The sequence below is a fragment of the Brachycentrus maculatus genome, unplaced genomic scaffold, assembly GCF_059751285.1.
Source record: "Brachycentrus maculatus isolate JH-2025_06_01 unplaced genomic scaffold, ASM5975128v1 h1tg000176l, whole genome shotgun sequence".
NCBI classification, from domain to species: domain Eukaryota; kingdom Metazoa; phylum Arthropoda; class Insecta; order Trichoptera; family Brachycentridae; genus Brachycentrus; species Brachycentrus maculatus.
This window is the reverse complement of record NW_028280928.1, coordinates 722,076-748,643: the sequence shown is the minus strand read 5'-3', so window position 1 is coordinate 748,643 and position 26,568 is coordinate 722,076. Positions and strand designations below refer to the sequence as shown.

The 26,568-nt window shown below is 33.0% G+C and overlaps 4 protein-coding genes across 8 annotated transcripts; 2 read left to right on the top strand and 2 right to left on the bottom strand.

Annotated features, from left to right (window-relative positions):
- Positions 1 to 311: 311 nt before the first annotated feature.
- Yip1d1 (Yip1 domain-containing 1) lies at positions 312 to 2,965 on the bottom strand. The gene is made up of 2 exons (XM_088262382.1): positions 2,785 to 2,965; positions 312 to 1,141 (listed from the first exon to the last, which is right to left on the bottom strand). The coding sequence occupies exons 1-2, from the start codon at positions 2,894 to 2,896 to the stop codon at positions 453 to 455; spliced, it is 801 nt and encodes a 266-aa protein (XP_088118508.1). The 5' UTR covers positions 2,897 to 2,965; the 3' UTR covers positions 312 to 452.
- A 1,095-nt stretch (positions 2,966 to 4,060) lies between these two features.
- Positions 4,061 to 9,224, top strand: Iyd (Iodotyrosine deiodinase). Its single transcript, XM_088262381.1, has 4 exons — positions 4,061 to 4,347; positions 4,902 to 5,138; positions 6,540 to 6,856; positions 7,775 to 9,224. Exons 1-4 carry the CDS (start codon positions 4,179 to 4,181, stop codon positions 7,955 to 7,957), a joined length of 906 nt encoding a protein of 301 aa, XP_088118507.1. The 5' UTR covers positions 4,061 to 4,178; the 3' UTR covers positions 7,958 to 9,224.
- A 199-nt stretch (positions 9,225 to 9,423) lies between these two features.
- LOC148308082 (saccharopine dehydrogenase-like oxidoreductase) lies at positions 9,424 to 18,670 on the bottom strand. 5 transcript variants are annotated; one of them, XM_088262377.1, is made up of 8 exons: positions 18,466 to 18,670; positions 14,865 to 15,043; positions 14,262 to 14,449; positions 13,415 to 13,544; positions 12,801 to 12,990; positions 11,798 to 12,188; positions 10,415 to 10,509; positions 9,424 to 9,747 (listed from the first exon to the last, which is right to left on the bottom strand). In XM_088262377.1, the coding sequence occupies exons 2-8, from the start codon at positions 15,037 to 15,039 to the stop codon at positions 9,630 to 9,632; spliced, it is 1,287 nt and encodes a 428-aa protein (XP_088118503.1). In that variant the 5' UTR covers positions 15,040 to 15,043; positions 18,466 to 18,670; the 3' UTR covers positions 9,424 to 9,629. The 5 variants fall into 5 exon arrangements, with proteins under 5 accessions (XP_088118503.1, XP_088118504.1, XP_088118502.1 ...); XM_088262378.1 differs by lacking the exon at positions 18,466 to 18,670 and adding an exon at positions 15,275 to 15,335; XM_088262376.1 differs by lacking the exon at positions 18,466 to 18,670 and adding an exon at positions 15,167 to 15,298.
- A 45-nt stretch (positions 18,671 to 18,715) lies between these two features.
- On the top strand, positions 18,716 to 23,745 carry alpha-PheRS (phenylalanine--tRNA ligase alpha subunit). Its single transcript, XM_088262243.1, has 6 exons — positions 18,716 to 19,164; positions 19,778 to 20,135; positions 20,953 to 21,230; positions 21,612 to 21,752; positions 22,299 to 22,506; positions 23,383 to 23,745. Exons 1-6 carry the CDS (start codon positions 18,883 to 18,885, stop codon positions 23,601 to 23,603), a joined length of 1,488 nt encoding a protein of 495 aa, XP_088118369.1. The 5' UTR covers positions 18,716 to 18,882; the 3' UTR covers positions 23,604 to 23,745.
- Positions 23,746 to 26,568: the final 2,823 nt, after the last annotated feature.

Sequence of the window (26,568 nt, the reverse complement as noted above, 5' to 3'; positions counted from 1 at the left end):
TTGAATCATTATAATGTTAAACAACGACAAGATTTTATGATGATTACGTAATATGTATGAGTGGCTGTCAAGCATGCCTAATTCAATGGAATAGAATTTAATTCGATGCCACAATTCGACCCAAACCGGATTGGCTTCAACTCTACCCCTACTAACTTCTCAACATAGAAACTGCAACTGTTTGAGACTCTTGACTCAATGATTTGAAGTTATGTTTCCATGATTGACACTTTCAACAACACAACACTACAGACTAGGGCCAATAATTACCAAAGTTTCATGTGAGGTTTTAATAATAAAATATCGAGTAAGTTTTATTTCACTTTTATTTGTAAACAATTTTACAAGGTAATAAAAATAACATTTAAAATTCCATTAAAATATATGGTTAATATACTAAGTATAGGAGAAAAAAAGCTTTGAAAATATCATAAATACCTAATAACGTAAGATCAAAATATGACTAAAAGAGCAAAGACACCGTTCACGAGGGCACAGGGATATGCTATAAGAGGTCTCTGCTCCCGGTCTCCAGACATTGTTACAAATAACCTACTGCCCGATAGTGTGGACCAGAGAACAGCTAGTCCAGCCAACCCAAAGCCAACAGGACCCTCGAGAGAAACTACGACTCCGAGACCCGCCAATGCTACAACGGGAAGCAAACAGTAACCTAACACACTGGCAACACTCAACAGGGTGAACACTCCATCTGTTCGGCTCATCAATGAAAGTAAAAAATACATTAAAACGACTGATATCATTGACAACCCGTAAACGTAGCCGAACTGAGCTTTGTTACCAGAGATAAATAGGAACACAGCCAATGTCATGCAGAACGCTATGGGTCCAGCGATATCCGTGTCTCTTAATAAAAAGTTGGCATCGTCTGCGAGAGATTGTCCGTGGAAGGGATTAAGTACAGCTAAAGTTTTCTCCAGTATTCTGTCGGGGTAGATTTCTAATTCGTCCAAGAGCGGGGGTTCGTCAAATTCGCTATCTCCTTGTGCTATTTCCGGGGGAAGTGGAGTCGGTGTGAAGATATTGGGATAGTACGGTTGAGATGTTTCCATGTATGGTTTTTGGTCATACTGGGAATTTGGTTGTCCATAATTTTGCTGATCACCAAAAGACTGGAAATCTGAAGAAGAAAAAAATATTTATGAAACATATTTTTATTCTTAGTCAAAGTAATTAATGAAATTGTGAGTTTACTTTAATACTCATAATAAATCCATTATTTGTGTGAACAAAAAGATTTGAACATACTTAAAACATTATTAATATAAAACATATTATTTTTTGACATCTCATCAAAGATGAAGAAGAATATGGAAGTCTGGGCGTTTACGGGGCTGACGACTGTCATAGGCTGGTTCAAGTGATCACTTTACACGTGTAACATTCACCAATTCTACCCATTATTGACAACCACACTACTCAAATTCTTGGAAGTTCTATATATATGAACCAATTTTTGAAACATTTAGCAGTGTGGTTGTCAATAATGGGTAGAATTGGTGAATGTTACACGTGTGTAAAGTGATCACTGAAACCAGCCTATGAAGGTCGTCAGCCCTGTAAATGCCCAGACTTCCATATTCTTCTTCATCTTTGATGAGATGTCAAAAAATAATATGAAAATAACTCCTGTAATTGGAGATAATCCAGATTTTGTGAACAAGTATTTGGACACACTCAAAATGTTGTAAATATTAAACATATTAAACTAATAATAATAAAAATATATTATGTCACCCACAAACATAAATAATTAATAATAAGTGTGAGTCCCTCTCAAAGCACAAGAGTCAAGTCTCTTTATTGGAGAGAACAGCGTAATTAATTTTAAGATTGTAAAGTAAAAAAGTCAAGAAAATTAACTATTAAATAATAATAATAAAACCCTTATCCGCACCCCAATGGTGCATAGGGCACTGCGTCAACTAAACGCAGTGTTATCTTGATCGTTTACACATGAAGGAAAAGTGATCAGCCCTCCGCTTCAGGTACCAGTCCAGGGTAATATTGAATAAGTATGACAGTGAAAAAATCACTTATATTTATTTTACCCCCCTTGGGAATCGAAATTATTAAATAAAAATTAATTTTTAAATTATTATATAAAAACTCTTGTTGCTTCATTAAATAAATAAATAATAATTATACGTATGTAATTAAATTCTAAATGTGAATAATGGTTTGACGATGAAACAGATGTGGCTTGAGTAAACAAATATAAACAACTTGTAAATGAAGAATTCTATTAATACTGCCTACTCGGAAAATGCGAGTCACAGAAATCAATGCCTTTTTTAGTTAATTTATGATGTAGTCGCGAAATAAAAACGCAGATGTTTAATAAATGGCGCGAGCAGGCGCTATGCAGCGGCGAATTTGTTAGTTTTTTTTGTTTTTTTTTAAAGATAGGAATTGCATTTATTATTTACCTTGCTTATTATGTAAAAGGTTTATAGATCAATTAGTGGGTTTTGTTTCTTCTAACTAAATAAATATGTTTTTAATTGAATCTGTGCTGGGAACAGGTGGGATAATCTAGTGTGGGCCAATCAGGAACTTATGAAATATGAACATATTCCCCAAATTTCCCACTCAAAAGCAATATACCCGAATTCTTTCATTAGCCGCGCTTATTCATGATAAAAATAATTGAGAAATATTTCACCAAACGGTAAGTGCTCGGCAAATTGATTGAACTTAATAGGCGAATAATTAAGCAACGCAAAACAACGCTAAGCCAAGACTAAAAAAATAGATACTAACCTAATTGTTGAGAAGGCATATCTGTAAACCCTCCGCTGGTATCAAAACTATAATTCTGGTGAGTATTCTGACTTTGCCAGTAAGGATCATTTGGATTTGCGTAATTAGCCATCACTGCAAACTTGCGGCGCTTCAACAAAAATCGAGTCAATTATTTTTTGACACAACGATCTGACAGCTCATAGAAATAACATGGCAACGTCATAAGTGAGAAAAAAGTGCTGCCATGTACCATATAGGCTTCCATGTTTCAAATTTCAATTAGGTACTTTATTTTCATTATAGGTGCTTAGGCTATAGAATGATCGAGTCCTATAAAAATGTTGGTGCAGTATCGGCGTATATTTGGTGAAAGCCAAAAAAGGAAAGGTAGTTTTTGGGAGGCCTTTGAAGTTTTATTATTCTTGAGACATTTGGTTAAAAAATCATATTTTAAAGTTTTTTTTTTAAAGTTGTTTGTATTGAACAAAAATGTCGAGGTCTTTTTGGGTCACTAATTGTCTAATTGACTTGGGTCCTTGATATTTGAACAACCTCGAGCTCCCTAAAAGCAGTGCATATATAACAATATTAAAAAAAAATCGAATCCGAAACCTGGTCAAACATATTAATTCTGATGTGCAACTTTACTTTCAGCGAAATAGCATGTATAGAAGTGACCTCTATCATATAAAAGCAATGCTTTATTTTTCGTTTACTAAAATATGAATTACCAAAAGGAAACGTAAACGTGCTTATCTTAAAACAATAATGTTTCATGATGCGTCTTTGCTATTCATTACTCTGCAAAAGCAGACATAAATATATTCGAGAAAACAAATGCACCCAAGGAACAAAATGTCGACATTATAAATTACCTAATTAACCCTTTACCCGATTTGACCGTACTATTCACGGGCAAAAAAAGTGGCCTATGAAGTTTTGACCGCACCTGGCGCGGGCACAAAAAAAGACTCTGCGGATTTGCCTGGTACGGGCATTCCGATGAAGAAATAGCCCAATGTCGGTATTATTTGGCCATATCTAAATATAATATACATACATATTAAAAATAATAATGAAAATGTCCTTTTTACAAATAAAATATTCATTATAACTCACCAGTCAAAGGGTTAAAAAGCTTGATAGCCATTACAGGAGTCATCAAGGCCATCAAGAATTATAATAATATTCATATTGAAAATTTCTTATCATCTCATTATTTTGGTTAAACTCTTCCAACATATTTTAAGATAAGATGTTTTGTTAGTTGAAAAAAAAATACATTGCTTATTTCATTCATAAGAAGGTTTCCCTGTAATCAATTCAAGAAATATTTTTTCGGTGTTAGAAATTTGAAGTGTGCAAATTACAAACAAATTTTATTCATATTATCTTTTAAGCTAAATTCAAAAATGATAGAAAAAATATTGTTTACTATATTTTCTTGTAATGCAGTATTGGTATCAATAATGACCTTATGTCTATCATTTTCAATCGTCAAAATGGTAAGATATTTTGAAAAAAATACAGACAACAAAAACAATTTGGTAAAAAATGAAATAAATAAAAATAACAAAGCAGGTATGTATTCTAATAACATATAAGTATGTATTTTAATAATCATTTATTTTATGCAATCATAATCCCAATACTAATCTCTAATGATGTTTTATTTCCAACTCCATCTGTGCCCCACAAGCAGTAATAATTATTCAATATTTGAGTGAAAAAAATACTTTTTGATTTATTTTACATCCCACGGGGAATCGATTTCTGGATCTCCCGAACATTAACTAAAAATATAAACATCTACGCAATGGATGTGGATATTATTTATCATTATGATCAAATATGATATTTTTTTTATTTATTCATTAACACATTTCGGACGAGTGTTTTAGGCCTGCGACGGGATTCGATAATTATGTACATTTTATTAAGACCTTATCAAAGAGATTGGTACATAATATCCATATAAAAACATTAAAAATGTATTTGTTCCTTCTGTTCTCACTTTAAAATGAGGCCGGCGCAGAAGGTAAAAATACCCTTCGCGTCCTTAAGCATCAATCAATTGAACGGGTAGAAATACCTTTCCCGTCCGAAGTGTGTTAACTCTATATTTTTTATTGCAGTTAAAAAAACGTATGAAGATGAAGAGGAAGCTGACGAATCATACATAGAAGATGTTATTCCTGCTTTACCCACGGACTTGAAACATATTCCATTCAAATATACAAGTATTTCAGAGGAAGAAATGCTTACAAGATCCCATCAGTTTTATGAATTAATGAATGCTCGCAGGACTGTTCGTTTCTTTAGTACAGAACAGGTTCCAGTGGAAGTAATAAGGAACATTGTTAAAACAGCAGGTTAGTTTTAAAATAATAATAAATTATATGGTTCAACCAAAAAACTTGAAAGGGAAAGATATCAAGCGACAGAAAGTCCATGACAAAAAGTCTCCAGACGAATCATTGTCCTCATAACTAAATGGCCCCATGACAAAACATTGCCAGATTTTTTTTTTCAAAATAAACCTTATGTTGTCACTAACCATCAATATTTATTTAACTTTTCGAGTCCTGTGGTTGTCAACAATGGGCAGAACGGTGAATGATACACAGTGTATAAAGTGATCACTTAAACCAGCCAATGACAGATTGTAAGCTCTTTAAATACCCAGATTTATATTCTCATCTCAATACACTTCTTCATCTATGGTGAATTATCAATTATATCTTGTAAAAAAAAAAATAACTCCAGAATAAAGTGAGATACCAGCAGGGATGTGCCTCTAAAATTTTAGTAACCAGTTCCCACCTTGGCGAACACTAGAGATGCACCAAATATTCAATAATTATTGACATTCAGCGTAGTTTTATGTGGACTTCAAAATCTAAATCATAATAATCATAATGAATTTATAGTATGCTATTCCCGCGCGTGTTATCCACCTCCCTTCATACATTATAGATAGATATATGCAAACAAAATAGTAAACTAAACAGCCGCAATAATTATTACTTATATATTTTTTACTACTTCCACTTTTTTACGAGTGATATAAAATCTATCCATATCAAATCAAGTAATTATTGTGATTGTGTTAAAATTCCATCTCAGAAGTAAAATAGTAAAAAAAACGTATTTTAACAACTATCTCTCTGAACCCGAATCATTTTAGCAACCAGCTCGGCAGAGCCGTTGTAAACCCATAGCAGCACATCACTGGATACAACCCAGAATTTATGAACATTTGAACTCACTCAAAATATTATCGACTGTTATTTATTAAAGCACACCAGACTGGTTTGTTTTTTGTTTCATATTGTGTTTTTTGAAATATTTTTTAAATTTATTTATTTCATAGATACATACATTTTTTTTACTATTAGTATTACGGCTCTTTGGGCATGGCCTGTATTGAGCCGAAATACTTACATGTTAATACAATTTTTTTATTATTTGTTTTTTTTTTAATTATTAGATTATGTACATTACATACAATAAATACAATAACAATTAAACAATTTGAATAACAATTTACATTATAAAAGTTTTACAATAAAATAATTACACCTGGACTTCAATTAACTCACTTTTTACCTTGTCCCTTCTAACGAGAAGCAACCATCGAGGGACACTTTTCTTAAAGACATGATCACTACTGGAATTCTTAATGGTTTCGAGCAGCATATTAAATATCTTTGGCGCAAGGAATGTAAAGGTTTTTTTGCGCAAAAAAATGTTTATGTAATGTTTGACTTTAGGAACCGCTCCAAGTGGAGCACACACCGAACCATGGACCTTTGTGGTTGTTAGTGACCAATCGGTGAAACAACAGATAAGGGAAGTAGTGGAAGAGGAAGAACACATAAATTACACAAGAAGGATGGGTCGCCAATGGACTGCAGACTTGAAACCTTTTAAAACCAATTGGAACAAACCATATTTAACCGACGCTCCTTATTTGATCCTGGTATTCAAGCAGCTTTACTCCTTCACTGACACAGGGGAAAGAAAGAACCACTACTACAATGAAATAAGCGTGTCCATAGCTTGTGGCATGCTTCTAATGGCTATACAGGTAAATATATATGTTTCTATGTACACTAGTAACTTTATTTAATAATTCTTCTTCTAACCCTTATCTGCAGTAAATGGTAAATAGAGCACTGAATTTTATTGATGCAGTACTATCCTGATTGTTAATTACACGAAAATAAGGTGATCAGTCCCTTACCTAGGTACCAGTTCAGGGTGATATTAACTCTTTGACTGATGAGTTTTCATGTAGAAAAAAGGCAGGGTTTTTATTTCAAATGTATGATATTAAGATATGTCCGAAATAATACCGACATTTGGCGTAGAGTCTACTACAACTCATACATTGGAGTTCATAAAATAATACAGTAAAATCAGTTAGAATTATTTGTTTGCCTGGGTGAATGTATCAGGCATGGCCAAATATACAAATGCCCATTTGATTTGCCCCTGATAATAAAGAAAGCACTGTTAGCGTAATATTAGCAAATTAAATAAGATGTCTGATCAATAAATAAGAAGTTAAAATGGTTTTACAATCAATTATTAATATTAACCTGTTAACCGGGCGGTCCGCTGTCCAATTACGCAACTTGTAACGGGCGCGAACACTGATTCACTCCGTGTCTTAAATTCATGTCGAGACATGTATGAATGACTAATACCTTTGTTGTTCGAAAAATATACATCTCGCCCTTTCCAGGGCGCAACATACATATATTTCAAGGACGTATTCATATGTCCTACCCGTACCCGATATTGTTTCCGTTTGACGCATTTATGCGTCCCGCCCGGTCAACAGGTTAAAAAGTGGGCTACATGTGTATTGATCTAAAAATCCGAGTCTGATTGATGAGAAAAATTATTAATGATAGTGATTTCCATGTCCGAGTCTTAGGCCAGACAAATAATACATGTGTAAACATGAAAATATTTTTATTTTAAATTATTTTTGTTATAGAATGCTGGTCTTGTAACATTAACTTCGACACCTCTTCAGTGTGGAGGACGGCTTCGCGACCTTTTAGGAAGACCGGATTGGGAAAGACTCACTATTTTGTTGCCAGTGGGAAAACCTTCTTCAGATTGTACTGTTCCTGATCTCGAAAGAAAACCATTCCATGAAATTTGTGTTGAAATATAAAATAAAACACAATTATTGACATAAAATCTAAAGAGATGAATGGGTTTAATACCCTTTCCTAAGCATACTTTCTGTATTCCAAACATCGAATTCTTCTAATCATGTTTTTTTTTTACAAAAACTCTTTCCTAATTATACTTTATGTATCCCAAAAATCTTAAGCAAAAACCCAAAGCTGAGATAGTGAATTACAAAATTAAGTCAAAAAGTTAAAAAAGGATATAAGGATTTCAACCAGAAAAGTTTATTTAAATATTCAAATTTATATTTGATGAATACAATTTAAAAATTATATTTTTTTTACTTTTTCTAACAGTAATATCACATGTTGAAAATAAATTATTTTTTTTGAAAACGCTGAACGCTCCAAAGCAGAGACTAGCTAAAGAACTCAAACACAAGTGCTAAGAGAGAAACATATTAAAATATTCCAACCATTTCAGAAAAAAATCTATTTTAACAGTGCTACAACTGAACAGGCATTCAGAGTTTTACAGATGTCAGAAACTTTTTTCAAATTAACAAAATGTAAAGTGTCCCCTTCCTAATATCCTTTGTATGAAGGTAATTTACCCCTTGAGAGTGGCTCATACGTCTGTGATACTACACAAATATGAGTATCACAGATACATGTATGATTTGGCGGCAACCACAATTCGAAACCTTTTCTTTGGGGTGTGATATTGAGATTGTAATCAATATTTGTTTAACCCTTTCAGGTCCTATATCGAATGTCATTCGACATCGACTTTATTCCGGTGAGTCCTATGTCGAATGTCATTCGACATTTTTTTCTTCATCAGTTTAGTATTAAAATATAAGCAAACATACTTTTTTCTCACTCGTATTTAGTGTGCGGTATACTGAGACGAGGATTCAATGATTTTTATAAACACTAGAATGTGTAACTTTCTGCCTGAGAATGATACAAAAGGTTTGTTTTGGGGGCTGGCTCGGTACCCGTCACTCGGATGTCCGGCTACCGGCATCAGTTACACTTGACCCCTGAGCATGTGAGCAGCAGTGATGACAATTCCATCCACAATAGCATATGGAAAAATGTTACGCTCAACAAAAAATTCCTGGAGGTAGGAAAAAAACCCGATATATTTGCGTCACTTGCGAAAGCCTGGCCTTTGCATCGGTGACTGTTTTCACTAATATCATACAAAAGATGTCTATAAAATGTAATAATAAGAGACAAGATTGTATACATTCAAAATAAAAATATTTTTTTAACACAAGTATAGTTTTATTAAAAAAAAAACTTGGATGTATTGTTTTACCCTGTAATGCTGTAAATCTATTGTGGACCTAATGGAATTTTAAAAAAAATATGGACCGGAAAGGGTCAAAATTGGCTTCATTATTTAAACTTATTCAAAATTTGTAATAATGACAATGTAAGCTTTCCTTTTTTTAGTGGCAATTTTTCCAGTGGTGGCCATGTCAAACAAATAAAAAAGTAAAAGTAAGAGTTTTTTTTAATCTTGTAAATATTTATTACATTTGTATTATAAGCAGCATTAGTAAACAAATATTTAGCAATTTGCCCATCCGTAACTTCTTTAATGGAGATATGTGCTTTCAAAATCTGCAAAATGCGCACTCCATGGTGTGCATCGCTATTGTTCGCAGTGCGTTTGGTAAAGAATATGTTATAGTAAATATATTAAAGCTTTGATTTTTTGTCTTCGACACTGATAACTTCAAATTTACAATTATGTTTTCCTAAATTTTCAATTAAATTTGTTTTGCCAAAGGCTGCGCCAGGTGTCAGCACACCTCCACTGAAAAGATAAATAAATGAAAATATTATCGACAAATGAACAAAACTTATAATTATGAGACATGGAAAATTATAATACAAAAAAATATTTTGCTTCATACAAAAAAATTAAAGACATTCACAACTTTCACACATACGAACACATTATATATGCGTGTTATTTGCACAACTATTACTGGAGAGGTTTAATAACTACACATATGGGTAACTATGACATAAACGCAAACTGATTTTTTTAAATGTAATATTTTCTCAATATGGCAACACTGGCAACCTTCATAACTTTTCATTTCTCTTTTTACTTTTTTTATTATTTCTTTCTTGTAGCTCGACTTTTATGTATAGGATGTTTTTTAGAGGTATACATATTAAATTTGTATACCTCTAAAAAAACACCTTATATATTTCTTACTTTTTGTATCACTTCACTTCATTTTTATAATATCTAATATTTCTTATTTTACATCACTTCATATTTATTGCTTGGATTAAAGTAAGAGATGACCATGATTCGGATATAATTGACTGAAATTGCCTTAGAAAAAATAAATAATATAATGATGTCAATGAAAAATATCAATTGCAGTTTTTTTTTTGTTAATAAATTATTCAATAAACAAACTATTCACTATGACACTCTGTAGATGAATTAACTGAAGGACACTTACTTTCCAGGAATTTTGTGATTTTCTTTTATAAGCGTTATTGCACTGTAAATAACATATGTACAAGTTGCCCCGTAGCAGGGATTGGTCCCAGTCACCTGTGAAGAAGTTAGATAATAATATGTAGTTAAATGAGACAATTTTAATAATGACAACAATTTAATTAGTGCTTACATTTATCTGCATCTGAAAAAAATTTAGTATGTAATTCATAAATTTGCACTAAATATTTATCTTTTTTTACGTAGGTACACCAATTATATATGAGATTGGTCACTGACCGTGCGCCATCATGAAAGAGAATAAAGTAGAGTTATAATCTCCTTATTAAGTAGGACCTACAATTCCTCCTCCATTTCATTTCCCATATAGTATTAGTGTCCTTCGCCCTAAGTTTCATTACTTACGTCATCTACCATTACATCTTGCCATTGTGTAGAATGTTGTGGATAAATATCATAGTTGAGTAACTAAATAATATATAAGTATAAAAATACTCTAGTGCACGACTATGATAAGTATTTTTATTTAATTACAAATTATATGAAAATATAAATATAGCAAAAAAAAGGTGCTAGGTATAAAATATAGGTACTAGGTCACAGTGTTAAAATACAATAATAAAATAAATTATATAAAAACCCTTATCCGCACCCAAATGGTGCATAAAGCACTGCGTCATATAAACGCAGTGTTATCTTGATCGTTTATACATGAAGGAAAGGTGATCAGCCCTCCGCTTCAGGTACCAGTCCAGGGTAATTTTGAATAAATATTACAGTGAAAAAATCACTAATATTTATTTTACCCCCCTTGGGAATCAAACCCGGAACCTCCAGAACGGTAACCGAGCGTGCTGACCATTACGCTACGGAGGCGGACGAAAATAAATAACATCTATATATCATCAAACACTCCTAGATCCAAGAATTTAGAGCTCAGGACATGCCTTCATTTATGTAATTGACAATAAGTTGATGCAACCTCGAAAGGATACGTGTTAGCTAACATAATTTTATCTCGGATTAATTTAAAATCCGTAAATTGTACAATATCTGCATATAAATGGATCAATTATAATGCATCAATCTAATACAGTGTCATATGCATAATTGACTATGACAATAGGAATTATGAAAAAAGAAGCAGAAAAAAACCGAGGAAAACTTGGCACAATCAGGTATGTCAAATACTTGAAAGCGACTGGTTCAGGAGTCGTAATAATTGTCCGGTATGAATGAGGAGATGCATGCATGTAGGAGAGGCGAAGAATGTTTGCAAAGACAGAGTGGTGTGGCGTTCGATTCTTTCTGCCTGCTCCTGCGGTGAAGCGGCGTGATGGTTAGTTAATTACTTCAATAGGAATAAGAATGAATAAATTATTACCTCTATTCTCATCTTCTTTGACGGTGCATTACTGACACTTTCGCTTGGATTCCACCCTTCCCCAGATATGGTTACGAAAAATTTAGTACTATTCATTTTTTCTTCACTAGGACCTTCGTGCGATGCCACTCCAAGTGTAAACATTTTGGGATGATTCAAAAGTAATTTCTTTCCGCAGTTATATTTGATCAGAAAGCTTACAATTGCACCCATGCAAATACAGGAGAGAGCATTCATCAGAGTGGGGAAACCAAAGTACGCTTCCATTTGAACCGGTCGTAGGTTATAGTTGTCGTGCAGAAATCTCTGTGTGCGGTTAACCACTGGGCGGTCGGCACCCAAGAAAGGCACGTACCAGTAATTGTCCAAGTGATTTTTATAAATCAGAGATCTAAAATAATAAAATAAATTTATTTTTTAAATAAGAATATTCTCACTAATCATATTACACGCATAATAATAAACTGACAGCATTCAAAATCATAACTCCCAAGCTGTGATATAAACATTATTGAAAAATAACATTTTAAATTTATTATGAATACATTGTTTTGCAATAACAATACATTAGAAGGATAAAATAATGATTTGTTTTGAATTGAAAACGCATCTTCCTTAGATCAACACAACATTGTCTGGATGTTTTGAAGACGCATATTTTGAAAGATACCTTCAAAATACGTAACTTGAATATAAGCGTCCGATATGGTTAAGAGTGGGTGAAAAAAAAGATTAAAAAAAGTATCAACATACATCACAACATCCAGACTAATAAGTTTAGATGTTGTGTTGATCTAAGGAAGTTTTGGTTTCAATTGAAAACAAACTTTTCTTGGATCCACTTTACAACTCACGGGAATCTAGTTCCCAACCCTAGTTTCAGTCGACAGTTTTACCCGACCATGTCACAGTGCCTTTTTGTGAAGTGATATAAGACCACATAGGGATAACAATAAATAAAAAGTTACAATTATTTTAAACGCTTTACTGTAATTAATTTTACCTCTTATTTAAAGGCGGCTTGAGAGAAGGTAATTTGTTGGGATAAAGCTGTTTCCGTATTGATTTTAGCTCAGCAGATTCTGATACACCATTTACGAGAGATTCCCAAGTGGCATAGTGAAACACTGCTTTATCATTGGACAGAGAATCGGAGGACATACGCATAGATGTCTCCACTGAATTTACAACGCCTAGAAAAAAAAATCACATAAAAAATTTATATTCATCAATATTTATAATATATACAATTATTTTCTTAGTCATTATTTAATGACTAAGAAAATAATTCAAACACAATAAAAATAAAACTCAATCCAACATTGAGTTTTATTTTTATTGTGTTTGAATTATTGTGGCTGTTGTGGACTCATATGTACTTTGTCATGAGATTGATCATATATGTAGGAGTTCCAAAAATTTTAGAAGTATGGTTGTCATTTATTTTCACTAATTGATTCGGCAGTCACTTTGTGGTTATATCCATCCATTTTTAATTTATACTGTGTACCAACTTACTAATCAAGTAAAACTTGAGTAAAATATATATTTATTCATTTAGACATGTTATTCAAACAGAGAAACTTTGTTAAAATATTAGCAAAAAATAAGACACACCATCAAAATTCTGTTGAAGAAAAACAACCCCCATGTCGGCAGGAATACTGTCAAATCCACAAGCACTGACTATATATACTCCGGCCTTTTCAGCTAAATCATTGTACTTCAATTGCATTTTTTCCATGAACTGAAATAATAATAATGAAACATGTTTGTTACAGGTTCATGATTTGGCATTTAAAGGTTGTTGCACACTTATTATCTCAGTAACGGCTCAACTAAAATCATTCCGATTTATTTTTATGGAGTTTCTTACAGCAGAGCACATTTATCAGAAGCGTATCATCAACACATTGCCTTCCAACAAGTTAATTAACAGCATGCAGTAGGTGGTCACCTTGCAATTACAAAATTTACATCTTGCGATCACCACGGTACCACCATGTTAACTGCATGCAAATAGTCTGTAGTCACGTCTCACGGACACCCTACTTTTGTAATATATTTTTTTCTCTGGTTGCTTTCCTTTACAATCAATCACAATTTAAAATTGAGGCGATTAGAGAAGGTGATGAAAAGATATGATGAGGGGACGTGATGCTGATATGGTGGCGAGGTGGTAAGTAAAATTTTTTATTTTGCAAAAAAAGCATAAAAGGTGGATGAAAAGTGGTATTCAATATGGTATTATAAAGTAAATGTCAATTTATTGAATTCTGATTTCAAAATGAGTTTTGCTGTACCATATTGACTAAATAATAAAGAAGTAAATATAACGAAAGACTCCGAAAAAATTATTTTAAAAATATTACAATTTGTAGATTTCTTGTAGGACGATTGATTGCAGATAGGAAAGAGATATAATAACAAGTGTCTGCTGACAATATAAAATTTCTTTTATTACCGCTGGCTCTCCGCTGACATCTACATGATGTGTTCCGGACTCTACACAAGCTTTTACAACTGGTTCCCCATGAAATCTATATGGTCCACAACAGTTGATCACAACCTTGCCTTGTGAGGCCATGCGAACCAGAGATGCTTCATCTGTAATGTCTGCTATTATGACTCTCACATTAGAAAAATTGTCCCCTGGAAGTATAATATAATGTACACATTCATTAGAAACCAATATCAGACAGTCCAACGATAAAATCCATTCAAGATGTCATATTTATATATAAGCCAGAAGCGTACTTCAATGAACAGAGATCATATTTGCAAGGTAAATTATGATGCCAGTCCACTAAGGTATTCTGAGTTTTAGACTGGAGTAAACTTGGTAGGAATACACATTTACAATAAGCCAATAGAGCACTGCCACTGTGGAAGTTATTGATGCCAAAAGTTAGAAAGCATTCTAGTTGATGGTTTGCCTCCTTTAAAAATTCAATCAAGAACATTTCATTGTCACAGTATGCCTATTTACATGATGCCAGTATTGGCCTAGCCTAGTAGAATGTCATTAAATCGTCTTAATAAAGTGGTTAATTCCCAAAAATCCTACCTGTTTTACTAGTTAACTCATTTAAAACTTTATTCAATTTCTCCCTCGACCTTCCGGCTATACCCCAAGTGATATCTTTTTCAAAATATTTAGTAATTCGGTTCAATTCTTCGACTGTATATTTTCCAGTAAATCCACTAGCTCCAAAAACAATAATATCCACTCTCTCAGCCATGTTACTGCAAATACAAATGAAATCATTACAAATTTGTCTACAACTAATGATCGTTACCTATATCATAAATTACACAGAAATAGGAATCAAATGCGTTGAAGCTGAGACATAATACTGCAAAACAAACCGTTTTTTTTTTTACATAAAATATATATTCAACTAAAAACGTTTTTTAACTATTTTTTTAGATTTCTGACAAAATATGCGATAAACATAATGTTGTTTTATAACATACTTTGACACACGAACTTTGAACAGTGAAATACACAATTTTAAATTAGTTGACAAACAAAAAAAATATATTGATAGTGTTCTCTATTTTTTTGTAACGCAAGTAATATTTCTGGGTAAAAAATACCCAAAATGACTGTTATACTATTGTCATTGTATTATTTGTAAAAAGCCTGTATTTAGAAAAAAAAAACTTCAAATGAAAAGGTAAAAATTAAATAAAAATATTTTATTTGCTGTTTCGGCATTCACTTTGTGTGAGATATTATTATATTGTAAATGAGAACACTTGTTTTTTACCACTTGAGTTATATTTATTTTTAACGACTAGTTTCGTAAGCTACAGATGCTTCCATCTACGGGTTTGAATATAAACTAAAGCATAAATAATTATCTGTAGTATAAGTGAGGAGGGGGGGGGGTGAATTAGGGGGTGGAGTTTGAGAATAACGGGAACATGGAAAGCATAGGTGAGGGATTTTTAAATAATATATATTAAATATATAGCTTCCAAAACTAGTCGTTAAAAATAAATATAACCCAAGTGGTAAAACGCATGTGAACAATGAGAACTCATTTACGATAAAACTATTTTACATTTATTTTTATATGGATAGCTTAAAAAACATTTTTTTTAAAATCAATTAACATTATTAAATGCAGGGACAACATTTATTTTATAAAATCACAAACAGTAGACAGTAAAGACTGTAAAAACAGATCATTTCTTTGCCTATAAGGGTTTTAAACACTATATTTCCTTCAATGTTTCTTATATCAATAATCAATATAGTCATGTAATAATTGAGTATTGTAACCGATTGGGTTCAAAAGTCAAGACTGACTGACGCTGCGTACAGCAAGAGTCTAGGGATGATTCCAGCTCTTGAAAGATGACCAGGAGATAGAGGAATTCTTGAAGTTGCGGCCGATTGAGACTACGATTGTATCTGATAGAGTTTTTAATCCTCCACTGAGTCTTGGGTATGAGTACTGCCTACTTTTTGTTGATTGAGTTTGAGTCCTGCCTCCTTTATATACTACCATTCCCGGAAGCGCCATGGTGAGTATATTGAACCCGCAAATTTTTCTACCAGTAAGCATTTTAACATCACAAAAATATGCATACACCTGCAACCAGGGGCGTGCACTCCATATGGGCAGAGAGACAGTACCTATTCTAACTTACCCGCGTGACATATAAAAACGCAACCAGTACCTACCCTACCTTACTAAGTAATACCTAGCTTACCTTACTACCTACCTCTACTGCCTACCCTAATTAATTCTCTGTGCACGCCACTACCCACAACAATATATGTATATACTGCGTACCTCTGCTTTTCCCGTTTACATTTATGTGATAACAATATTAGTATGTGCAGAAATATATACATAATTACAATTTTAAAATTAAACAATGGTAAAAGTAATCATAAATTATTCCATAAGTTAGGCCATATTTTAAAGGCCCAAACACATATACATATGGGATTTATCTTTTCTGATTATGTCAAGACAATGTCTATCCATTCCCTTGCCAAGTTATGTTCTCAGTGATGAAAACGGAGTTATAAACAAAATAAAGTGGTTTGGTCGAATATGAATTTCTACTAGAATTGTGTTTGTTTGGATTTAATATTGATTCTAGCTCTCTCATTAGTCGAATCATTTTACTCTAAGATGCTCTCAATGTAGTACGGTATCAACTATTTAGTGACTCAACTTTCAATTTTAGATTCAACTTTTTATGCTCATTATTCTGTCATCAGACTTCAATAGGATTTATTGAATATTTCTTTGACTTATTGAGAAAAGCACACGTTTCCATAAAAGGAACCTTTTTAGGTCCTCTTTCAACAATGTATGCTAAGACCAATAAGAATTTGTACAGGTATTAAATAATTTAAGGGAAACAATTCTTAATTCATACAATTAACATCTCAATGATCATTTTATGTAATATTTATCATATCGCTCACTCCTTTCAAGAACGTCATAAATCAAAAATCGACAATTTTCAGTTGTGCATGTTTTCGGAATGCCCAGAAAATCTACTATATTCCAGCGAAAGAGGCATATTTTTAACTTAATATTTACCTGCTACAGGGCAGAAAGTGTTGTTTTTGCATTTTTAAGAAAATGTATTGTTAAGTAATTTTTTTAAATATACTAACTATTTTTTAAATGGAGAAAAAACCTTTAGGTTTTACCTTAAAAGATCTGTTGCACAGTTAAAAGTTCAATAAGTGGCTTGATATTTATTTTTCATAAATTGTATTATATTTTTAAACTTTAAAAACATTCTCCTGAAAAATCACGTTTTTAGATTTATGACGTTCTTGAAAGGAGTGAGCGATATGTGCATCACAGATATTCATGTAGCATTAATAATTATAATAATTGTTACATGAAAACAGTAATTGAGTAACCATTCCCATCACCGCGATGCTCACACAGATCTGTGGACACCTAAGGGCACAACCTTAGGTGAGTAGCTTAGTACAAACCTCGTTCGGAATTTTTTGACTTATTACCCGATGCAATTGTATTGGGTTGTGGTCCCGCGGTTAGTGTCGCGGACTCTTAGTCAGAGTTTCTCGGTTCGAACCCACTCTACCACAATTTGATACCTATTTCTAATAATGAGCCACTTAGGCTCACAGAAATAGTTTGAAATTGAAATATTTGTGTAAATAATAAAAACAGAAATATTTCTCTTCATTTGAATAAAAATTATGTGAATTTAAGTAACGTACAAGTATTTGGAACAAATTACTCACGTAACTAGGGGTATTACTGTTTTTTTTTCAAATATGTTTATAAATCAAGAGTTACTTTGATCATTAAGTATATACAATCTATTATTATGGTGAGATTTCATTAGATAATCAATTTTGTCAAATTCGAACGATGACTTGGGTCTTTTTTACCCAACGACATTCCTCGTGGGTTAATAGGTACAAGGTAGTTAACCTTCTTGAAAATATATACACTTATCTTTATTATCATATCATACAGAGCCTTGAAGTAACATAATATTGAGATAGTATGTACATGTATACAGTTAAGGAAAATAAGTATATTTTTGCCATTTATCATACTCATAAACCGATGCAATTATAGGCTCGTATCACAGACTAACTAATTTATATAGCTCGTATGTCGTAGAAAATAATACTTTATAATACTTACTACCAACAGATTTATAATCAAATTAAAATTATTTCAAAATAAAAATCATTTCATATTTTTTGACGGACGAAAGATGATTGGAAATTGGAATGTTATTTTTATAATAAATGGATAATACATATCGTATGAAATTATTGAAAATATCAAATAGCAATTTGACAGCAGCTGTCGTGATCAGCTGTCATTATTTTGTGATTTGGGATATACGTAATATGTACCTACATAGTATGTTGGTAGGGTGGTACCTACATTTCAATTTTGACGTTTAACAAAAATGTAAAATTTATCTATGGACTCTCATAACGTATGATTTTGTGAGGTTATGCTACTTTATTTCAATTTTATTAAAATCGTACCTGTTTATTAACTTATTCAATCGAAATTACATACTAAGGAATTATCCATTTTTGTTTTAAAATGGCTTCTGAATTAGCTGAAAAAATACTTTTATGGTTAGACAAAAATGGAGACGTGGACACATTGGTTCTTGCGTCAGAATTTGGCGAAGATCATCAGAAAGTGGTAGGAGCCGTGAAAAGCCTGGAAGCTTTGGGTGATTTAATCACTTCTGAGACAATCACCAGCAAAAAATGGGCTCTGAGCTCCGAAGGGAAAGAAGTGTCTGTCAATGGAAGTCACGAAGCTCTGGTGTATCATGCTGTCCCTCATGAAGGAATTGCGCAAGCAATCATTATGAAGGTTCGTTGACAACGTTTTCACAGACTCGTCATTACAATTGGTATTTTTTCAATAATTTATGCCCAAAAAAAACAGTAATTTTAAGCGTTTCTTGAGCGATACCAGAGAAAATGCATTTTCACTAAGAGAGGGTTTTTTTTTAAATAAAAAGATAAATATTTTTGTTTTTATTATTTTCAAAAATACTTCAATTTTATACTATTTCTGTGACCCTAAGCGGCTTATTATTAAAAATAGATATCAAATTGTGATAGAGTCTGTTCGAACCCAGAAACTCTGATTTAAGAATCCGCGACATTCACCACTGGACCACAACCCGAAACTTATTTTACACAAATCCATTTAAAAAAGGGAAAAACCGCAAAGCCTTTATTTTAGAGCCTCGTCTGCATATATGATAGTAAGGATAGGGAAGGTAGATGTGAAAAATATATCACAAACACCCAGACCAATTGAAAATAAATTTTTCTTGAATTTATTTTTTCGATTGGCGGGAATCGGACGCCAGTTTCGCAGTTAAGCATCTACCCAACTATGCCACGACGCCTGTTACACACTCTCGTAAATGTTACAAAGTTAACAATCGTAACTTCAATATTTGTTTTAATTTTAGGATGTCCCAAATGCAAAAGTCGGCTTCAGCAAGGCCATGTCTGCCGGGTGGATTATGGTAGACAAAAGTGGAGGAGCTCCACTCATCAAACGAAAGGTCCCATCAATCACAGACACGGTTCAGGAACACCTCCGAGCTATAGAGACAGACATCAATGCAAGCATCCCGGACAGCGTAAGAAATGACTACAAAAAGAGGAAACTGCTTCAAGAAGTGGTTATAAAAAGTTTTCTCTTGAAGAAAGGTCCCGAATTTACGACAACAGTCACAAAGTTGGAGACGGATCTAACATCGGAGATGATAGCAAATGGATCATGGAAAGATCTTAAATTCAAAGCATATAACTTTGATGCCCTCGGTTAGTAGTTCGCCATAATCTCTCTCTCTTTTATTTATTGTTTCGACATTCACTTTGTGGTGAGACATGATTAAATTGGAAATAAAGATAATTATTTATTTCCACTAGTTATATTATTATAAATTAAATTATATTTATTATTTTATTTTATACACTTATTATATTATATTATATTTATTTTTTGTCCGCCTCCGTAGTGTAATGGTCAGCACGCTCGGCTACCGTACTGGAGGTCCCGGGTTCGATTCCCAGGGGGGGGTCAAATAAATATAAGTGACTTTTTCACTCATATATTTATTCAATATTACCTTGGACTGGTACCGGAAGCGGAGGGCTGATCACCTTTCCTTCATGCGTTAACTATCAAGATAACACTGCGTTTATATGATGCAGTATCCTATGCACCATTGGGGTGCGGATAAGGGTTTGAATGAACGAAAAAAAAAATTAACGACTAGTTTCGGAAGCTACAGATGCTTCCATCTACCATCCAGTTTATATTTTAACCCGTAGATGGAAGCATCTGAAGCTTCCGAAACTCGTAAAAAAATTAATGTGATACTCAAGTGGTAATAAACAAGTGTCTTTATTTAGATCTCTCTCTTTCTTCACTTATCTACTAATAGTTGATAGGCAATCCAATAAAACGATGCAATGTTAATTTGAGTGTAGATTACAGTCCCAATTACTATTAGTTCCCTGGCTTAGTATAATGGCTGTGTCAATCAAATATACAAAATCCATAATAACAATCTCTTTAGGTCGACGATGCCTTGTGATGTTGGCTTGAGTGTGACATTTATATAAATTGGTCCAGGTGCCTCCCTCGAATGTGGACACTTGCATCCGCTGATGAACGTGCGTTCCGAGTTCCGGCAGATATTCCTCGAGATGGGTTTCACCGAGATGCCGACTGACAAATACGTAGAGAGCTCTTTCTGGAACTTCGATGCTCTTTTCCAGCCCCAGCAGCATCCCGCTAGAGATGCTCATGACACTTTCTTCATCTCTGATCCTGTCTCCTCGAGTAATTTTCCAATGGAATATTTAGAAAGGGTTAAAAAAGTTCACAGCCACGGAGGATATGGGTCACAAGTAAGTATGTATTTCTAGTAGTTTCTTTAGTTAGCTAATCATAGTAGTGACTCCTGACGGACTCTAGTGTAGGATGGGCACATGCGTAAGGCCACACAACAGAGTGTAGCTAGTCATAGTTACTTATAGTCCGTTCATATATATTTTACCTCTGATTTATATTTAGTTAGCAAACATAACACCTGGAGGTAAAATAACTGTAGATTCACTGTAATTAGTAGCTTACTCACTTATCTTTATACAATTGGAGGAGGCTATATTATTATACGGTTTAAACCAAAAACATTTCTATTATTAACTGTGAAAATTCACATTTGTCATCCAGTTTCTTGTTTTTTGTCTCTTGAGTTGCAATCTTTCTCATCTAAGCTATTTTTATAGGGTTACGGATATGACTGGAAGATAGAAGAAGCGCAGAAAAATCTTCTCCGAACACACACGACAGCTGTTAGTGCCAGGATGCTGTATGCCCTCGCTCAACAGGAAGAATTCACGCCACAAAAATATTTCAGCATAGACAAGGTATTTATTTCAGCAAAGATAATAACGATATTCATTTTTATTAAGTTTTGATAAACTATATATAGATCGCTGATGAAAACTTAAAATACTTTCAAAATGCCAATTTTTTTTTAGAAAACCCTACGTTTTCAGTACTAAAGATATCTCCATTTTATTAAATTTTGCAGGACTTTCTGAAATATCTCTATATCGCTCATTTGGTGCTACAACGATGTAATTACACATTTTTTTTACAAACAAGTTAAAAATGTGCGGAAAGACTATTCATATTGGGAAAAGCATTGTAGAATTGAGTAAAATGGCGCCATTTCTGTTGCTACAACATCTGAATGGCATCTCCTGTAATATTTCTAAAAGTGTAATTACACCATTGTTGCATCAAATAAGCGATATGTCAAAAAATATCCCCAGTAAACAAACATAATTCACTTTTCAGTTTTTCTTTAAGTAAATACTGCTAATGCCATACTTCATATGCATATTTAATGTATTTGTATGTGACTGATGACTTAGATCTTAAGTCTCGATTTGGTGGTTTTCTTCTAGGTATTCAGGAATGAAACTCTGGACGCGACTCACCTCGCAGAGTTCCACCAGGTGGAGGGAGTCATAGCCGACCGTGGAATCAGTCTGGCAGACCTCATCGAGACTCTGCATGACTTCTTCAACCGCTTGGGATTCAAGAAAATGCAGTTCAAACCCGCATACAATCCGTACACCGAACCTAGCATGGAAATATTTTGCTATCATGAAGGTAACAATTAATTAATAAAAGAATTTTATTTAATTTGTATTGTTTGTACCATTTGTATTAAGTTTGTCCGCCTAGGCTGTGTAATGGTCAGCAAGTTCGGCTACCGTACTGGAGGTCCTGGGTTCGATTCCCAAGGGGGGGAGTCAAATAAATGTAAGTGACTATTTTACTGTAATATTTATTCAATATTACCCTGGACTGGTACCTGACGCGGAAGGCTGATCACCTTTCCTTCATGTGTTAACGATCAAAATAACACTGCGTTTATATAACGCTGTGCCCTATGCACCATCGGATGCAGATGAGGGTTTGAAGAAGAAAATATATACCGGATCACTGACACAGATGAAAGCTGTGTGGAAATATAATAATATATAGTATGATAACTTTTACAGCTTTTTTCTCTAACATTTATCTGTATCCAATGGTGCATAGGGTACGGATGCAGCATTATTTTGATCGTTAATACATGAATCCAAGGTGATCAGTCTTGCGTTTCTTGGACCAGTCCAGGGTGATACTAAACAAATATTATATCCGCTACACCACACTTGTATGGCAGTACATAAAAAATAATGAATTGAAAATAATATTGGTTTGATACTATTCAAATAGTATATTTAAACATTAACTAATTATTTTTCTTGGTTTGAACCTGCTCTACCACAATTTTATACCTATTTCTAATAATGAGCTGCTTAGGCTCACAGAAATAGCATGAAATTGAAATATTTGTGTTAATAATAATTTAAAAAAACACAAATATTTCTCTTTTAAAAAAAAAAATTCAATTGTAAAAATAATTGTAAAAATCATTGTAAAAATATTTTAACTTATTGACGCAGAGTTAAAAATGAAACTTGTGTATTTTTACAGGGCTGGGCAAGTGGATCGAAGTGGGGAATTCAGGAGTGTTCAGACCTGAAATGCTGTTACCCATGGGCCTGCCTGAGGATGTGAATGTCATCGCCTGGGGCCTCTCTTTAGAGCGACCTACTATGATCAAATATGGCTACAATAACATTAGAGACCTCGTCGGCCCTAAAGTCGATCTGCAAATGGTTGCTGATAGCGCTTTATGTCGGCTCGACAAATAACAGCATGGATCCTATAAATTATATTTAATTTTTTATCAAAAATAAATTTTTTTTTTTAATAAAATGTCTTTTTTTAAAAATTCAAACTGACAAGTAATCACCAGACACGTATCACCCCTTCCTATGTATATAGGTTACTTATAGGTTATTATACACATCGCTCACTCCTTTCAATAAACTTTGTATATCAAAAATCGTCAATTTTCAGTTATGCATGTTTTCGGAATGCCCAGAAAATGTACCATATTTTTAACTTAATATCTACCCGCTACAGGGCAGAAAGTGTTGTTTTTGCATTTTGAAAAAAAGGTATTCTTTTATTATTTTTTTAAATATACTAAATATTTTTCGAATGGAGAAAAAACCTTCAGATTTACCTAAAAAGATCTGTTGCACAGTAAAAAGTTCAAAAAGTAGCTTGATATTTATTTTCAAACATTTCATTATATGTATTATATATGTTTTTTTATATATGACGTTGAAAGGAGTGAGCGACATATGTACCAACATATATAAATTAACAATGTTTAGGATTTTTAAATCATTTTAAAAATAAGTGTATTTCTTATATATGTATGTATATTATGTTATATAACATCTTTAGTCCCATCTAACAAATTGCAATAAATTAATCAAAACCTGAAAAATTGCATTTTGTCACTTACAATAGTATACATAGAGTAGTACTGGATATATTATTCTAATTAGGGGTCAGTGACGTCACTGCGACCTCTGACAGAGGGAGGGGTGGAAGGTTGACATACTCTATTATCTGCCCAAGTATAAATATTTTGTCATATCCTTTCTTAATTAATCCAAGAGACTTTTCGCCAGCTCCATATATGTACATATGGTAAAACAAATTTATGAAGCGAATGTAATTGAAAAAAGGAACAGAGGAAGACCAAGAAAAACTTAGCACTATCAGGTATGCCAAATACTTGAAAGTGGTTAGGTTAGGAGTCGTAATAATCGTCGGGTATGTATGAGGAAATGCATGAACATAGAAGAGGCAAAGAATGTTTGCAAAGACAAAGTGGTGTAGCGTTCTATTCTCTCTGCCTACCCCTGCGCGTGATGGTTAGTTAGCTAGTTGTTTTTTATATATGTACATGTGTATGTATTAGGGTTAGGACCGGGACTTTCCTGTGCACTATTAGTTTAACTTCCACTGATGACAAGCTTTTGTTTGCTATAACTGATATCAATTCACTCTATTTGTCTTATTTTCCATCCTCAGAAAATACACATTCCAGGACAGCGTTTCCGATCAAAGTATTTACCACTTCTTTCACAAATCTATTAATTTATTTTTAACAGAGCCCTCAACAAATAGCAAATTCACGTTAAATAGCAGTGACAGCAGATCTTCTTTGTTCAGATTTTATGAAAACAGATGAAATGCAAGATAACCTGGGGCATGAGGTTGATGTAGAGTTGCCATCTTGAAAAAGACTAGTTTTCTTTCAAATTGATCACCGATTGCTTTTAAAACCTCACTGGCAGCGGGGAGGTTATTCACACTCCTCTATTTTTAGGAACTTTCAGGAGTCTTCAGGACACCATTGTCTATAATGGTGACATGTCCTGATTTATAAGAACAAATGGCAACTCTTGATCCATTGGAAGCTTCATTGTATAGTAATTTCTCCCAGAAAGTAAATTCCTCAGCTAATGGATGAAAGGTATTCAATTAAAGCCAGTCTGAAGATGTTTTTATTTTTATTTATTTCAATGAACATTTTGGTAATTTTTATGAAAACAAGCTGAAATCCAAATTTTAGACACTGTAAAATATTAGGCTACATAGCAAAAATTCTAAGAACAAAAAATATCAAATCCCTTTTTACCAGACGGTACAATAATATGGTATGTAATGTCGCAAAACACAAACAGGTTACATATTTGTGAATGGTTGTTTCTGTTGAGGTAATCAAAGGATAAGAATATGCTTATACAACTATTTATTACAATTAACAAATTACGAGGTAGATCAAGTTAAACAGTGTAAGAAACTATAGGCATGCTCTATTCTTAACATCCATACACATATAATTATAAAAAAACTGTGTCAAAATATTATTTCTAAATGGAAGTGGAGTTACCAGATTTCTGTGTTCTGTGCAGATTTCTAATTATTTCAAAGCAATTGAGAATTTTGGATACAGACAAACCTGCTATTTGTACTTTGGTTTTGTACATTATATCAGTAAGCGGAGCTTATTTCCAGGTAATTAGTTTCACACTACAATAAAGTACACGGGCTTACTGACCAATTGTGTGTCTGTATATTATATTCTCACTTTATAACAATAAATATTCTCCAAAAATATACAAGTTACCGTATGCGATGAAATATTAGGCCAGTTGATAAAGGTTAATTTGCACTATGTTGGGGATATATCCCTCTTATTTGGTCCCACTTCCTAAATGTATTAGTATAAACGTGCATATTATTGTAATTATTTTATAACTATTATGAAATGGTGTAAATATATCCAATCTGTCAGTAGGTATGTATAAAAATTAATAATAACTATTTCAACAACTTTTCTCTGTTATCAGCACTAGTTTTGTAAATATGGAAGTTAGTATGAGGAGGTATTCTTGTATTTATTAAACATATGCGCATCGCGCAATAAACACAGGACTTGCCGTTCACAACTGTATTTGTATAGTCTCCCGGCCGTGTGTTTATCGCGCGACTCCAAATTATGTAGCAACATGATTAAACTATTTCATTTAGTAACTATTGTATATTATATGTTATATTAAATATGCAAAAAGTTTACGTTGATAATGTATAACATAGTGTCTATTTGTAACAAAACAATGAGAACTCCGCAGTAACTAAATTAAATTAAAATATATCCCAAGATCCAAATAGAAAACAAAGTAACCATACACCCATCCCTCTACTAATGTGGGATAGGTGTATTATGGATTCTTAACCTCTATTGCTGAT